Consider the following 17563-nt stretch of genomic DNA (forward strand, 5'->3'; position numbering starts at 1 on the left):
ATATTTTACAAACAGAAGCCGTGCTTTAGAAATTGTTGTAGAGGACGCTAAGTCAACATGAAGTGAAAAACATTTGAATTAAATTTCAAGTTGAAGTTCACAGAACTCTTTATTCCTTTTCTACCACACTTGCTGTAACTTTGATTCTGGGATAATATAATTTATTGAACAAGAAGCACATTTTGTTAATGTATGTATGTTAAAAAGTATTCAGCCAGCATTTCATATAAATGGAAACATTAAACATTTCATATGGAAACATTAAACACACACAAGCATTTAATTCAATAGAAAACCTCGGCAAATTTTTATCCTTCAGTTATTCTTCAGACTCTGATTTGGCAAATGTCTATGGACAGCTTGGGTTTCTGAAGAAGCTGAGAAATAATTTAGAATTCCTTTTCACAGTAAACATGGGCTTCTTCAGCAAAATATATTTATGCTTTTTCTAATGGCATCAGTATTCCTTAGGGTTTATGTTATCGTCTCTGAGATCTTGATAGCACAACATGAATCCTTTGGCACAGTTCTTTGACTCCTCAGACTTTAGCTGCTAGATAGCTGAGAGCTGCTTTGTGACAAATCAAGGCTAAGCTTAGAAAAGAAAGTGAGAAATTATGATCACGCAGAGTCTTTTTGGCTTCAGTGATAGAGGATTGAACACTTAAGGAACAGCTCATTCTATGAGAACTTTTGAGATGGAAGGCCTGGTACTGAAGCTGACATACAAACCAGAAATTTTATACAGGATCATATTTAGATTGAGATACAGGAGCATATCATACTAGCTTAGCAAACTTAGATGGTAATGATAGACTTCCTAAGAGGCATCCATGAATGAATCATAATCCTGTATGGATCATAATCTATCTACCAGCACCACAAGTCTGTGAGGCTTTCTGACCCTGCTTTAGAAGATGTCTCCAGGTAATGGAACTTGACTTTATGAAAGTAACAGGACAAATTCAGTGTTGAATTTTATACAAATTCTCTCTCAGGTCTCATAAGTCTGTGGAAGAACCTTAGAAATATTGGTTGCAAACCACTCATTTTATTTCAGAAATTCTGGGCAATCACAGAGAAAAGTGCTTTCAATAGCTACTGAGCTTGTTTCCAGTGAAATCCCAGTAAGAGGAGACTAGGTGATGTTCTGGAACTCTTTCAAAGCATTGACACTAAAAGATGTTAAAATGCCTGGGGTCTTTGTTGTAAACTGGGGTCCATCTTGCTCACGAAGCATCGTGTGGGCACCTGTGCAGACGGGGGTGAGGGGGAGAGAGTCTTTCCTCAAGAGTTTATTTTTGAAGCGACCTAGGTACTAACTTCAGCTCATACACTAAGAAAAAAAATCTTTAACCTTTGCAACTTGACCAGACTGCCTAACAAATCATTATGGTGTTTTCTTTCTTTGGTAAATTTTCATCAAGGTGAAGACAAAGACAACATTTACTTCTTAAAATAGAAATAAATGACCTAAAGGTCTATTGAATTCTAATAAAATTAGTGCTAATTTCAATGCACCTGGCTTTTTTCATATACACATTACATTTCTAGTTACTGGCAACGTTGAGCTCAATACCACTGCAGGTTCTGACAAATGGATAGAATCAATAATGCACTTTTCTAAATTAGATTCTGCTAATATAAAGGAAGAGCTTTACCTTATGCATTAAAGCTTTGAGCCAGGTGTTTTGTGTTTCAGGGGAAAAAAAATGCTGATGGTCATTCTCTTTAATTGGTAATGAATTATTCATTAACTCCTGATTCTGAAAAGTTGAAAGTTGGGACAAGAAATAAATAAATAAAGAAGGGGAAGGCACTTTAAGTTGATTAGGTCTACCATTACACTGAAGTTAACAGAGCTACTTTGCTCCATCAGTTTCATTGCAGTCTCTGTTCTCTAATTTTCACAGTCTTGGTTGCACAGGCACCAGTCTAATAAATTAACTTAGGGGCATTGGTACACCTGTGAGATTGCAGTAATTAATATAGCAAAACTGTAGCCATGATATGGACTGCTTAGTGTGGGACCAGGGAAAAAGCAAAAGTGATATTTTTTCAAATTAAAACTGATTTTGGTCACAATATAGCTGTCATTGCCACAGAGCTGCAGGTGGAAATGTAACCTGGTGCCAGAGACCCCTGTGGTTGATAGCAGTGGTGGGTGTCCATACCCACACCCCAGATTGCCTCTTTCCTAGACTGTGGGCTCTCTGTGGGCACTGCAGTGCAGAGCAATCCTTCTCTCCAGAGCTGGGCAGCAAAGGGCTGCTGGAGGGGAACCATTTTTGTTTCACTCACTTTACAGTCTGTTGCTTCCTGCGTTTTGGCTCACACAGGAACTTCATTGATCCTTGCAGGCCTTGTCATAAGCTGCACAGGGGGGGTAGGTAGTTCATAAATCCACTGCTGAAACAGGATGGGCAGCAGGCACAGGAACCAGCCGGGAGCCAGCAAGGACACACAGGGAACAGCGACTCCATTGCACTTTTCAGAGCCAATGTTAACACCCTCTTTGTAGTAAGTTTAAAAGTGAATGCAAGCGAGTTGCTTCAAAATAAAAATACTTTCCACAGTGTTAATAGGATGAGGTTTTAGAAGTGATTTCAATGAGTCTTTAGGTTCAGAGCTTTCTGTGCATTGGGCAATGACACCTGAGCTTTCCATGTAAAGGGCAATGAGTAATGCCAGAGCAAAGTCCCAGCCCTGCTCTGGCTGATTTTTGCCTCCAGCTCATCTCAACATCCTTGCAGCATTCTGTTAGATGTTCCTAGTTATGATGGGATGTTTTACTCCCTTCAGAGGAGCAAAACTTTACTGTGACCACTCTCCTTGCTTCTCTGAAGTCTCTTTATCTGAGCATCTCAGCTGTGTGTGCTCCAAGTGTCATACGCGAGGGCTGTATTCTCTGCATCGAACCCCAGGCCTGCACCTCCCCGGTGGCCTGCAGCCTTGTCTGTACACTTCCCTGTCACAATTAGGAATCAGTTCTTGTCACAATGCCTTATCTTCCCATGAGGTGCTGGTAGGTTCTGTAATATTTAAGCAATTCTGTATGCAGCTGGAGTCCTTGGTTTTTTGGTTGTTGTGACTTCAGTAAAGAGTCACTGTTGGACTTCATATGCGTCTGCTTTCTGACAGAGCAAAATGGTCTTTTCTATTAAGACACAAGCTTACCAATTTACCTCTGTCTTAGCCTTGGTTTCTGCAGGAATTTCTTAAACAGTATCCTGCAGGCACTGCAGAGAAGTTTCATGACATTAATATAATCATAGACACATAAACCCCAAGCTATTGATTTTGAGGAAGAAGAAAATTAAGAAAAAAACCCTGCAAAAAAACTTGCTTTTTTCTGCTCCAGGGACAATTTGCTGTTGCACTTATTATGCTTCCCTTCTGAAGCACCAGTCTTTCCTATGGAGTTTTGGTAATGAACAATTTAGCTACTTTTAGATTCGTGTTTGTCTGGTAGCAGTTTTTTTTCCTCTCTTTTGGAATAACTTCTGAAGTTTGAGAAAGGCTAGTTTTTACCATTGCTGAAAAAGTCCTGATTAACTGATCCAAAAGGATTCTGACTTGCAATAGTCTGCAGAATAGACTGCTTTGTGGTTTTAAATATATTCTCTAAAGTCAGTGGGGACTTATGTTCAAATACAAAAGGGAAAGTCATCATTGTGTTTCTGTGGATATGAAAATTAAGTAGCATTTTGTAATGACTCTCCAGTATCTCCAACTTAATTATCTTGGCCTATCTTTGAACTTCACTTGCAACCTCTTATTTCCAAAATGCAGTCAGCCTGCATCGGATCAGATGCTTGGAATTAATTCCTCAAACTACAAAACAGATAAGGCAAAAAGACACCAGAGTACTTTCCTAGAGTATGGGATGGAAACTAGAGGACAGAAGAATATAACAGGTGATTTAGTTGCAATGCCAGGAGTAAACCCTCAAACAGTTTGTTAGAAAACTAATGGTTGTGTTCTATTGTAAGCTGTTATAGGTCTGTATGTTGGAATAGATGCTGTGTGAGATTTTAAAATGCACAGAAACACAATTATCTGAGTACAAGAAGTGTTCCTTGCAAAGATGGATTGCACATTTAGGATTCTCTCGAGTAACTGCAGCAACAACATCAATCTGTAAAACAACAGATTTGTTTTTTGGTTGTAGCAATTCTTTATTGTTTCTGTCTCTGTTCTCATTTTTATCATGAGACTACAGAAAAAGCTTTTTAAGAAAAGTGCAAGTTTCTAGTTTTAAAAGGAATCTTTTTTCAACAATTAGTGCTTATGGGAAAGCAATCTAGGAAAAAACAATGTAATTTTCCCCTTTACTCCCTTCCTCCATGGCTCTTCCTTTAAATATGATGGAACCCTAATCTGTGTTCTTTACAGTAGAGGTAATGAAATTACAGAAAGGATGTGAAAAGTATCTGTGAAGGTAAGCTAATACTTTCCATTGTGTAAGCCACAGATATACTGCCTGAAGACACATAATATGAGAAAGTTAAAGGAGAGAAATCAATATGAGGAAAGATTTTATTTTTCGTTTTGGTTTTAGAGATCCATTTGGCAAAGAGTTACTTAAAAAGTATGCTTAGGTTCATTTAATTCATTCTTAATTCATCTGTATTTTCAAGACCTCTGACATGCCAAATAAGTAACTCATCTTATGCAACTGCAATATGCTTATTGAGTCAGTGAGGTCCTGCCCCAGCCTTTCTAAAACACAAAGTCCTGGGCTTGATATTCACTGCTGATAGGGATATTTGCATCTGTCTGTTCCTAGTTTGTTACCTAATGCTGCCTCTAAGATGTCAGTTTACTACTGTTACCATGACACTTCTCATCAGGTTTGTTCCAAAGAAAGCTATACAGCATTTTAGAAATGAAAAATAAACTTCTAACATGTTTTGATGTCCATTCTGATGTTTGGCATTCTCAATTATTAAAGGTATAACACACCATAGTTTGGTGCGCTTTTAGGAAGAAAGTGGGCCTTTTCATATATTTCAGCCCAAATGAATCTCACTTTGGCTTATTTATAAACTGGCAGTTTGAAACAACAGAACCAATTGTTCCTCCCTGCATGTCTGTGTGTGCATATCCCACAAACAGGTATGTGTGTATTCCACAAATATTTCCAGGCATTTAAGTGAGATGCTTTAACCTGAGCAGTACCCACAGATGCACATCTGCTGTACCTACACATCATTCATGAGACATGAGTGATCACTACATATCCTTTTACAGTGAGGTTCTCTCAGCCATCTGCCTGGGTCTGGGGTGTTATTTTTCATTCTCATGCTCTAGAGAGATGTGACCCTTTTGCTTTTTGAGGCTGCTTTTTTTTTTTTTTTAGGAATCCCTCTTTTCTATTCTACTTAATTTGCATTTATGTGGCCTGGTTTTGTCTTCATCTGAACTGTGAACTCATTAATCTCCTATCCTTTTAAATCCGTAGGCCTGTTCCCAATTGTGGATTCCTTCGGTCATCCAACCTTGCAGGAGAATTTGTATTTAGTATTGACTATTTTAAAGGGCTGTCATCTGAGCCTAAGGCTCTGTGGTCCCTACTTCACCTGTCCATAAAAAGTCTTGGTCCTGGTCATTACTTTTTTAGTCACCACAGTTATGCTAAAAATGCATTCTATAGATGCTTTTGTTCTATGTGTGAATTATCAAGAAAGAATTAAAGTACACTGAAAAATAACATTTTCTGGTCATTTTTCTCTCAAATATAGCTGGTTTTTGAAATTTCATTTAAAATAATAGGATGGTTTATGAATACCTGTTAGGTAATTAAATTTACAGGGAAAAAAAAAGAAATTAAATGGAGATATGATTGAACTTCTGAGCTTTCACACTACTGCTTCTTTAAAGGCCAAACAAAATGCTGCATGAATATTAAAAATAGTGACCCTGATATGCCAACACCACAGCTGTATATATTTATGGATCAGTATGTTAATCAATGTCTTGGCTTCAGAAAAGATCTGTAGCACAGCTTTAATGAGATGCTGCTCACAGCCCAAGTGATGTTTGTGTTCTGTTCATGTTCAACTGAATTGAATTGATTTTCCAAGTTTTATTGATACAGCTACCAATTAGTGTTGGGGTTTTGTATAGCTCTTAAAAAGATGATGGGTTTTTACTGTAAAAACATTTGTTTTGGATTTCATAGTGATAAAGCAGGTTTTCTTACGCTTGCTTGTGTGTTTATGGTTTTAGAATATTGTCTTATTCTAAGGTGCTAGAAGTGATTTCAGGATCATCTCCTGTGGAGTTTACATTTCATTTAAATCTCTGGAATTTTTAGTCAGTCCAACCACAGGTTGGACATTGACATGTATCAGTGAAAGTAAAAGGCCAGAAGTGGTACTATGCAGCAGCAATCACTGCTGAAACTTCCTGCAAAAGCATACAAATGTAAGTTTTTTGATGCATTTTTGGGGAAAAAAAAAAAAAAGAAAAATTGTCTTTAAAGAGCCAACTATGCAATGAAATATTCATTATCAGGGAGTCTGCAGGTTTTTTCATCTTCCAAACACCAGTCTATGTATGTCTTTCACAGGAGAATCCCTTCAAAGAAAGGATTGTGGAGTCTTTCTCAGAAGATGGAGAGGGGAGCCTGAGCTTCAATGACTTTGTGGATATGTTCTCCGTGCTCAGTGAAATGGCTCCCCGTGAGCTTAAAGCAATCTATGCCTTTAAGATTTATGGTACTGTGTGGAGGGGCTCTGGTGTGCTTTCTGTGTTTGGAGTAAATGAGTGGTACACTTGGTGATCTTTGGTTTTTCTATTGTTTAGATTTTAACACAGATAACTTCATTTGTAAAGCAGACTTGGAAAAAACCCTCAATAAGCTGACCCGGGAAGAGCTGACAGCGGAGGAAATCACTCTGGTTTGTGAGAAGGTGATAGAAGAAGCTGACATGGATGGTGATGGGAAATTAGGATTTGCAGATTTTGAAAACATGATTTCCAAGGCACCAGACTTTCTCAGGTATTATTTTAAGAAAAAGAGTCTCTTGCATACTTGCAGGTATTGTTTTAGGATATGACTTTGCATTCTAATGCAAGAAGTGTCAGACATAAGTATTTTACTAGAGAACTGACTAGGGGATGACTTCTTACCTAACTCAGTTTACTTTTCAAGGGCATATTCCAGTTCTTTCCTAACTTAAGACTAAGAGCTCAATTACTTTTAATGATCACCTTTCCAGCTCCTCCACCCGTCTTGGTGCAGTTCAGGAAAATATTTTGATCCATTATGAGCTCAAATTCAGCCTATAGCAAGGATCCGAGCTGTCTGGATAGGAATGTGTGTAAATATTGTATACAGATTACAAATATACATGGAAAGACATTGATCTCTTTGCTGTGAAAGTGTTTTCTGAAGAACTGTTAAGTGTCCTGCAGAACACAGCCTAGTATTTCTTTCACAAATAAAACTTCTGATGAAAGAGGTTAAAAGCGATTCAACAATAAAGCAGAAGCACATGATTCCAGTGAACCTTGAGAAACATCACCTTCTGGAGTGGAGACACTCAATGTGAATGTCTTTTATACATTTCTGGTATTCCTTGACTAATCAAGTGTATCAACAGAAACCCCTTTAGAACAAGGTATATATCATCATTATGGTGAAGCTCAGCTCAGTAGGTAGTCTAATATTTTGTTTACAGATATTTCCAGCTAAGAAAACATCTTCTTTATACTCCTAGCCATGTAGAAGCTGCTGGGATCAGGCAGAGTTTCCTTTAATCAATCAAATGGCTGTGCTGCTTCTACAAATCTGGTAGAGAACAGTGATCAAATGTAAACAATTGAAGGCAGATCTGAAGATTCAGTAGAAGCTGCAGTTTCAGAGGTTTCCTGTGTCATGACTGACTTTACTGCTGTGTTGTAGAGGCTTGCAAACTGCAAACTGAGAATTCCAAGCTGAGAATGCTGTGCAGTCCAGTCATTTTCTGAGAAAGTTGCAGAGAGAAATGTTTGGCAGTGTAGCCATTGGAATGACTGTCACAATTATTTTTCTTTTCCAGTTAGGTGATGTTTTTGGAAGATGAGGAAATGAGTGAAAATTACTGAGTGCTGGGTATTCAGCAGGGCAAGATGATGAGTAAAAAGTCGGATGAAGTGAGATGTGTGCTATAGATTAGGTAAGAGAAATTGGAGAGCACCAATAAAATCAAAGGATGAGGCTACCAAGTATTGAAAGACTGAGTGTCCAGTTGCTCACTTTAAACACATGTACTTGGATCCGTGTCTGTGACAAGATTTCTCCTTCAGGTTTAAGATGGCAATGTGCATATTTAAGGTAGATGTTTGGCATCCCTGGCTTCCAGAGGAATCGTAACTTGCCCTTCCTTTCGGGTTCAGGAATTTAGCTGGGTCATGGGATTAATCTCTGAAGTCCTCAGGCCTAAGAGCTCCTGGTGATATAAAGAAGGGTCTCCTTCCACCTCCTAACCAAAACACTGGTTTAGAGCCTCTGACCAGGCAGTTTCTATATAAGAGCAGCTTCTGTGGGGATAACAGTACAAAGAAAACAATTTCTTAGCTGGAAATATATGTAAAGAAAATATTAGAATCCTCTGAAGAATCTGATGGTTCAGATCTTATGGTTCAGCAACATGTGTCTTTGAAGCTGTATTGGAAAATGAAAGTATAATGGGAAAAAGCCTCAGAGCTGAGAATGTGTAGTTTCTCTAGTTTGGTTTCTGTTTTAATTTGAGTTAACAGCTGAAGGAAAAGAAAGTGATAGGGTCATAAGACTACTTTTATCCAAACTGATTTACATGGAAGATTTGATACCTCTGCCTTACTGTGATTTACTGTTCACTTTGCCTGTAAAAGTATTTTATTTTTTTAGGACATTATTAGTTCTATTTTTCCTGTATGCACTGCATCACAGACTGACATACTTGTTAATGCTGAATTTCCTCCTCTGAAGAACTTATTCTAATTTTTAAAATGCTGTGTAAATATTGCATTCCAAAGATAGATTTGACTTTTGGAATGGGATTCATTGAAGTTTAATGCCACAATAGGTTCACCAAAGTCTGACTGGGATTGAACCTAAACAAGCACTCTCTGGCAGGAGCCAGTGCCTGCCAGCATGTGACAGACTTTGTGACATGGGACAAGAATTCCTGTAGCTGATCTCACCACAAAAAGTCCAGTTCTTTGTGCAGTAACAGTCTTGGACACATTACCTATTCATTTACTGAAACAATGCTTTCTTACATCTTTGTGAATTAATCTCCAGCTCTGTTCCTAGCCTCTCATTTTCTTCTGAGTTTTCAGCTGTAATGGTTGTCTTAAATGATAAGCCTTGGGCTGTGTGCAGCCAAAGGGCAGGCAAGGCTGTGCAGCTTCACTGGGTAATGTACTACAGAGCATGCAAAGCACAGGAAGTGTCTGAATAGCAGATCGCCAATCCGATATGCCAGTGGAAAACTGAACTAGCTTCTTACTATTGCAAAAAGATAGGAAAACATGCTTTCACCTAAAATAAATTGGCCATTCGAAATCTTAAGCAGACATGTGGAAGAAATACCAACGCATCAATGTCCAAAGGCAGTAACAATTTCATTTGATTTTGCTTATCTCCACTTTTTATGCCCAGTTGAATGCATTCCAGAATTTAAATTCAAGGAAGCCCAAGAGTCTAATGATTTACACTTCCAGCTGCTCTGCAACTGTGAAAATGGAATGCCTAGGAACCAAATCAATAGCCACATTGAAAATGATTGCCAGTGAGCAATTGCAGATGCTGGGTAACTGCAGTTTGCAGGGATTTTGCTGTGATGCCATGGGCAGTCAATATTTCTGAACATCTGATCCCAGAATACCATCCTGGCATGTTGTATGAGAGCCTTCTGAAAATGCTGAATAACTTGCAAGGCCTCAGATGATTTTTACCTGTAGTAAAGAATTTCTTACTCTGTTCTTTTCCTTTTGTCCCCACCAAAGCCACCTCTTCATACCATGAAAGGGGGAAATGTAGGAATCCAGGCAGTTAAGTTTTATCCCTGGCTCTGCCATTGCTTGAGCAGGTGATCTTGTATGAAGCCATAGAACACTTTTTTCCTGTCTGCTCTCTTATGTGGGACCAGTGCTCACCTGACTTGTGACAAACATTGAGAACTTTCATCCAGCTGCAAATGATCAGCAGCAGCGGCATGAGATTTGAAGTTACTGAGGAGGAATATCTTCTTTACTCTGTGGAAAACCTTTGAAGGCCAGATTCTTATAGCAATATGCACTCAAGTTTTGAAGCACATGCTGGGGCTTTTTTAAGCTGTCACATTATCATGCCTACTTAACATACACAGCAGGCATTAACTTTGGCACTATGATCCAGGCTTTGACCTGCTATGAGCTGAAGTTCATCCACTCTAAGTTGACTTATTTTCCTTATCTCATCAGTCCTTTCTCAAACCTTTACTTAATGACCCTGTGTAGGTTTAATCTCCTACAGACAGCCTTTGCCAGCTTTGTGCTGCTGTCAGACAAATGAAGATGCAGTAAAGTCTGTTGCTTGATTTGCACTGCTGTCGTTGAGGAATTTTTTCCAGACTAGAAGAAAACACTGTTAATCATTAACCAGGGAACATCTATGTAGTTGGCTGTTCTCCCAGAAGCTGAACTAAGCTGAAAATGATAAGGACAGTTACTAGTTCAGAAAATTGGATCCCAGTAGTTTTATTTCACTCAGAATTGTTATCATTAAGAAGCCGCTTGTAGTTTAATGGAAGCATTGGCAGATTGAGCTGGCACTAGCTAAGTGTTCTGTTCTACAAGACTGGTTACGTTTTCCACAGGAAATTGTTTTATAAATCATCCTGGAAGTTTCAGCTTATTTGAATGCCTGAGGGTGAAACCTGCTGTAACAATAGGTAATGGGGTTTGAGAGGAATATGGCATTAGTAATACCTGGGAGCTGCCAGAACCGGACAGGGAAACAACACATTAAACACTGGAAATGCAGTATTTGTGAAAATGTTGTGGGCCTTTGCCCAGCCACTAGTTGATGCTGTGACCCCAATCCTACCAAATGCTGAAGTAAAGGAAGCTCCCTTATAGGGAATGTGTAAGACTATACATAAGACTGTCCCAACATGCAGATTAATTAGTTCTTAAGGACTAATATTAGAGCTAGTGACTAATTGGCAAGAGATGCTTAGCAAAGAAACAGTGGAGGAAATAATTTTTGTCAGTATTTTTTCAGAGTATTTTAGGTGTTTCTTAGTAAAAAGCTGAATCTTCAAAGGCCAAAATGACACTTTGATAAAAATATAACTTTTTTCCTAATAATTTGATTTCCAGTTAGGTGAATTTGTGTAGATTTTTTGGGGGAATCATGCCTCAAATGTTTTCACATACAATGTGATGGATTTTTAGCTCCTAGATATTACCTGCATGGGAGTTAACTTTTAACAGCTTGGATTTATATAGTTTCTAGACATTTCTTGAATTGTGACAAAATATTTATAATTATTTTGTTTAAAAAACCTTAGTGCCAGTAAACTATTTGCATCACTATCTGCTTTGTCTCACAGTGTTTAGGCTGCTGTGCCAGGCTGCTATACAGCATATCTTTTACTGTCACCCAGATTGAATAAGCTCCTAGAGACAAGGTTCCTAGGGACCATGGTGAATATGAAATTTTATCTCCTCCAAATACATGCCACAAGCTTCCTTTAGTGAATTTCTGATTCAAATCTAATAGCCGTAATTAAGTTAAAGTATTCTTTTGGTAAAACAAAATCCAAAGAGTGTGCATCCTGAAAGTCTACAGGCTCTCAAATGTTCCAAAAAGGTTTTCCTTCAGTGTAGGCAACAAACTTACAAAATTTACATACAAAAATACATCATAATCTCTTCTCATTTCAGTCAATCAAGAAAAACAGTTGATACTGTCATGACATTGAACAGATTGCTGCCTATAGACAGTGGGGTTTCAGCACATCCTCTTTAAATTGCCCCTCCTTGTCCTGCTGAGATGCTCAGGAGTCTTCTGAAGCCTGGTGGCAGTTGTCAGCCATGCTGCTTGCCTGTATTAAAGACCAAATAGAGGGTGACAACTAGAATCTCCTGGCCCAACAAGAAAAACAACTTCACCTGCCTAATTTGTCTTGGTTAGGACCCAAATACTGTGCCATAGCAAAAGTACCATTGGGAAACACTTAGCTCTGCTCCGATGCCTTAGGTTTAGCTGTAATATTTTTCGGATTCTGTATTACTTTAGTGTGTAGCTCTGAGCTTCATATTAGGGGATGATAAGCTCTCTTCACAAAGCAGGGAGACGAAACAATTCCTTTCCTAGCTTGGGACCAAGGACAACCAATCCAAATTTCAGGCCCAAAAGCATAAACAATGTGGACTGAAGAGAGGAAAAACAAGCAGGATGGGGCTTCATAATCTAAAGCCATAGTTGGACAATTAACTCCAATATGCAAATGGACCAGAACTTATAAAAGTGAGACCTCATGACCAGTTGTCCATTTTGGTTCATCTAGGGCGTAGCCCTGGCTGGGCTTTTGTACTGCCCAAGGTGGATCCATTGAGGTCTTTTAATAAATCCCTGCTTTATTCTTTAGCTCTGTCTAGCCTCTGGCCTAGGCCTGCTGCAGTGCCAGATTTCTTCGGCCCAACTGGCTCCCGACACCGTCGGCGAGAGCGGGCTGCCCCCAGATAGCTGTTCAATCCAGGCAGTGACTGTAGGGCACAGCTGCTCTACAGGACGGGTGGACTGCGTCCAGGGCACGGACAAGGAACGGGGAGAGGTCTCCTGTATGTTTTCCAAAGGTCTTTATTGCCAGGAGGGTCAGGAACAGAAAGACACTGAACAAAGGCACACACCAACTTATATATGGAGGAGGCCTTAGGGGTGGGTACAATCTTTAACCAATTGGGAGAAACCTGGGGAGGAACACAAGGCGGGGATAGAATGTTTAAACCAAGAGGGGATTGCAGGGGAGGAGAACAACTTAAACAAGCCAATGGGGCCTCGAAGGATACAAAATTGACAGGGAAGTTTCTAGAGAAAGGGGCAGGCATGGGAAGGGATTGACATTCAGTGGGAGGAGGAACAGGGAACAAAAGAGCAGATCTTTGGGGATACGGACAGCTAGGGCAAAACCAACAACACAGTGGGGAAAGGAATGATCCATTGGTAATAAAATATGCTATAACAATACAAAATAGGGGAGGTTATAAAACTGACTGCTAGGGCCAGATTGCAATCAAAAACACGCACCACAACATAGGTCAGCTTTCACAAGGCATCAGCTCTACAGCCAATAAATTGGGTAATTTAGACTTGATTTAATCCAGTATTGAACTTGGGCCCTGAGCTAACATTTTCAGAAGATGGATTTTTCTCCCATGAGATTTAAATCTTCTCAAAGCACAAAAGAAGAAAGTTGTTTGGTTTTTTTTTCCACACAGCACCTTCCTTTTTGTACTTCAAGGATTTTTTTTTTTTGCATTGTGAAAAATGTGTTTATATGTCTTAATCTTTTTCTTTCTTTTGCAGTACTTTCCACATAAGAATCTGAAGATGTTTCTGCCAGTCAAGCCTTTCTGAATCTCAGGCACTCCAGGGACTTTTGTCCTCTAATGAGGGCTTCTTAGAACTCAGCAGAAAGTACTGAAAGAATTCTGGTCCATAAAGAGACAGAAGCATCATGTGATCTACAGGATATTTGGAACAGACACATTTTTATCTTCTCTGCTGGCCAAGCACTCTGGCGAAGATGGTTGGTTGTTGGATCGTGATATTTCTTTTTTTCCCCCCTTTTTTTTAACAGTCAGAATCAGAATATTATTGAAGGTATTTCCACAGAGTTTTTATATTTATGAATATTTAATACTTCTCCTAAAAGTGAAAAAAACCCAAAAACTGAGAGATTAGCTTTGGTGTGTTTTCCAAGAGTATTTGAAAGTAAGCATGGGCCTTAAATAATGAGATGCCTCTATCACTGTGTTGTACAGCTGGGATCTTGCATGGAAAATACCTGAGGTGAAAGAATTGCAGCCACGATCAAGCTCCCAGTGTTGAAGACAGCCACAGCCCAGGTTTGCCTTTCAGCCACTAAAATGGCGACTGCTGGGTTTGGTGCTTATCTTCAACCAATATTTTATGGATTGCTGTGTCCTTATAAAACTTGAAATATTTGCCTTTTGTATATGATAACTGTGTGTGTGATTCATTTCTTCCCAAGATAAATGTTAAAACTGTGTCCTGATTCTCAAAGGGGCTCCTGCATTTCACTCATTCTATGGGCTGATAATGTTCTTGAATGGAGGAACATGGTCATCTGTAACTCATGAAGAAATTGAAGAAGCACAGAACTACTATTAAGGACATGAAAAGATATTTTGTTTCGGAACAAGCTATGCAATCTCTCCCATAAAATGCATTAATGCATTTCTATCTTTTTCTTTCCTCTCCAGTTGGAAATCAGCTAGATGTTTTTGTTGGGGTTTTTTTGTTGTTGTTTTGGATTTTTTAAATTTATTTTTACTTCCAGTATTGTTTAGGTACTGGGACCTGAAGACAATCATATGTGTATTAATTACTGTTCTAACAGTCAATAGAAGGGCTCTGTCACTTACATGGTTTCTGTATCAAGGTCATCACAATTAAAACTTTTGAAGCATTCTGTTGTGCTTTGAGAATTTTTAGGCTGACCACATACTAATTTCCTTTCTGATCATTATTCCAGTTATTATAAATTTAAATCTTTCAAAGGATGAAATGTGTTTCATAGAAAACTGTTAAAGTAGAGAACCTACCCTGTTTATCATTTCTGTAGGGATGGTGAAGCCTGTCTACCTCAGAAACTCTTCTTTGTGGTGAGCTTGCAGGGTAGCTTGGTGTTCAGATTTACATGCTATGAATAAAGAAGAAATATTTCTCTAGCAGTATGTGTGTACATTAAAAGTTTCAGTGGAAATTTTGGATATTCAAGGTATACAGGACAGACATGTCTGAGATTGTACAGTGAAAATGACAGTAATAACATTTATTTGTAATACATATCTTAGAGCTATCGTGTTCATTAATGTTTATGGCATTTTAATGCTTCCTCCTACTGATTTCTGTTTAAATAAAGAAATTAAACTTGAAGTCCCTTACTCAAATTAAAATTAACAGAAATCAATCCTCCTATTCAGTTCTGATTGGGTAAAAAGAGATTCAAGCCTGTTTTTCATTTTGAGCAGATTAAGTTAGATGTATTGGCCGATTCAAAATATTTGCAAGACATTGGCATTAAGAGAGATTATGTTAAAATGACTTCCTATTAATTGAAGTATCAGCCAAATTTTTTAAAAATTTATTTCAAGACAGACATTTAATCTTGGAAGTCTTGTGAGGTGTATAGGAAGATATGATTAGGATGCATTTGTAAAATACCAGGTTGCAAGATTTGGGATCAGATTATCCAGACAAAAAGGATCTGGTGCTGATGACATAGGTCAGTTCCTTTTGGCATCAACATTCTTCTCTGTTATGATTGTTTTTAGCTAAAATTCCTGTTTTCCTGACACTGTGTGTTGTTCTTGGGTTATATCATACTCCCCTCTTAAGGAACGAGTGGCCTTGGAAGTGCTCAGTGTGTTGCTTCCCTGGGTCCTCCCTGACCTAAATGTCACAAAGTCCTTAGCAGACACGTGAGCTTGCAGCCAGATGTTTGACCTTGGAGTTATCCACCTGAGCTGAGAAACAAAGAGAAAAAGAAATTAGGAGCATATTGTGGAGAAATATACCTCTTCATAGAGACGTGTTCTTGCAAAATACTGCGGATACAAATGTGTGCAGCTGTCCTAACTGCCTTTACTTTTTTTACTTATGTTCATGTCCTGTAACAAAAACAGGAGCGACATTGTGTGTCCCTGGCATTTGAGAGAGATCTGTGCACTCAGTCCTTCAGCACTGCCTAGTGGTGGGTATTTCCAGCACCTGGTGGCAAAGGTGAGGGATGGACTTCTGAAGAGCTTTGTATTTGCGCTTTCACAGTTGTCTATAGCTGGATGTCTTGCAACTGGCAGTTTTCTTACAGCAAGATTGTTGAGTGAGTAGTTCAGTGGGATGCAAATTTAATCCTGTCACAAGGTACCAAACCTGCTGGACTTTGGCAACTGTATTACTGGCACAATCTAGCAGATTCTCTAGCAAGTGTTTCTTCAACCAGCCTTACTCTAAAAGAGCTATGAGGCCATGTGGAAAGAAACTGAAACAGTAAAAGAGGTTTAGATTAAAACAGTTTTGGATTTGGCCCAAAAGTAAGAGGACATACTCTTTGAATTGCAGAAATTTGTTAAATATAAACAGACATTACTATATTTTTTCAAAAATGGACAAAGAAAAATTAAAACCATTACCTAAAGCATCTATCAAACGAGCTGTATGTGTGATGTTTCATTTTTATGCAGTTAAAACATCTTGGGGACAAAAAGAGAGTTGTGAAAGTAAATAAAACAGTATCAAAAAGTAAGAAATAACTTGGTTATTTTAATTGATTGTTGTCTTAAGGAAATACTGTAAGCCAAGATTTGCAACAGCCCGCAGGCCAAAATCTGATTTACATTACTTCCACATTAATCTCCAGTAACTGCTGACTTCAGTGGAATTAACTCATGTCTGTAATTGCATCTGTGTTGGGGAAAGTACTTGAGGTTTTGCTCCAGTTCTTTGTGCCCTCTCATGCCCTTTTAATGTGATCTTAATATACTGAATGGTCTTTTCTTAACCAATAACCACACGCTCTTCTTTGTCAACAGGCTCACTGTTGGAATCTCTTGCAATTTCTTGCAGTCACAGAGGAACAGTCTCTCTTCCTTTTCTCCCTCGGACGAATTTTTATCTCCTTGTGCATGTTAGAGGCACTTACGATGAAACCTCACAAGGTGGCACCACACCACCATAGCAAGTCATAACTTCATAACTTCATTTAGCAGTTTAAATGTCCCTGAACTCTATAGAATCTACGATGCCACAAACAAAAATATGAAACTGTGATTAATTACTGATTTTAAAACTGTACATAATTACAGAGAAAGTTTTGTGTTTCTCAACAGCATATCAATAAAAATATGTTTTGATAAAGTCCCTGAAAATTGAAATGTACGTTAAAAATGAAAAAGGGATTTTCTTGCTGAAACTGTAAAAAACTCATATTCTAGACACTTGGATGTGTTAAGATTATATTCTAAAATAACAGAATATAGAGTACAGTTTTTGTTGTGGATGGGAAATATTATGCTTGTGAGCTCAGAATCTCCAGTAAATCAATTTGAGCAGAAATAACAACAAGATTAAGAAGAGTTTATAATGTCATTGCCCAATACACCTTCTCTGGGACAGACAATGGAGTGAAATTTGATGAGGAAGACATTAAAGATAATAAAATTATAATTGTTTATGTCCTTAGGAAGATGTGTGTCTGAGACAGAAGTACAAAACACATGTTCTCCTCTTTTGTCTGTATAATTTTGCAGTTTTGGGTGTCTTGTAGAGATGTTAGTGACACTGAGTGACTATCAC

At 38.4% G+C, this 17563-nt stretch overlaps 1 protein-coding gene across 5 annotated transcripts in view; it reads left to right on the top strand.

The window, feature by feature from the left end:
- CIB2 (calcium and integrin binding family member 2) overlaps positions 1-16418 on the top strand; it is a 41899-nt gene extending 25481 nt beyond the window's left edge. For 2 of the 5 annotated variants that reach the window (XR_011003919.1, XR_011003918.1), the window contains 4 exons: positions 6575-6722; positions 6811-7006; positions 11905-12088; positions 13550-14940. Coding sequence is in view for 2 of the 5 variants with exons in the window: in XM_068204449.1 (XP_068060550.1) it covers positions 6575-6722; positions 6811-7064 (402 nt within the window). In the remaining 3 variants the exon portion in view is untranslated. Of the gene's footprint in view, positions 1-6574; positions 6723-6810; positions 7298-11904; positions 12089-13549 lie in introns of those variants that run through there. The other 3 variants (XR_011003917.1, XM_068204450.1, XM_068204449.1) reach the window with 3 other exon arrangements.
- Positions 16419-17563: the final 1145 nt, after the last annotated feature.

The sequence above is a fragment of the Anomalospiza imberbis genome, chromosome 13 (genome assembly GCF_031753505.1).
Source record: "Anomalospiza imberbis isolate Cuckoo-Finch-1a 21T00152 chromosome 13, ASM3175350v1, whole genome shotgun sequence".
NCBI classification, from domain to species: domain Eukaryota; kingdom Metazoa; phylum Chordata; class Aves; order Passeriformes; family Viduidae; genus Anomalospiza; species Anomalospiza imberbis.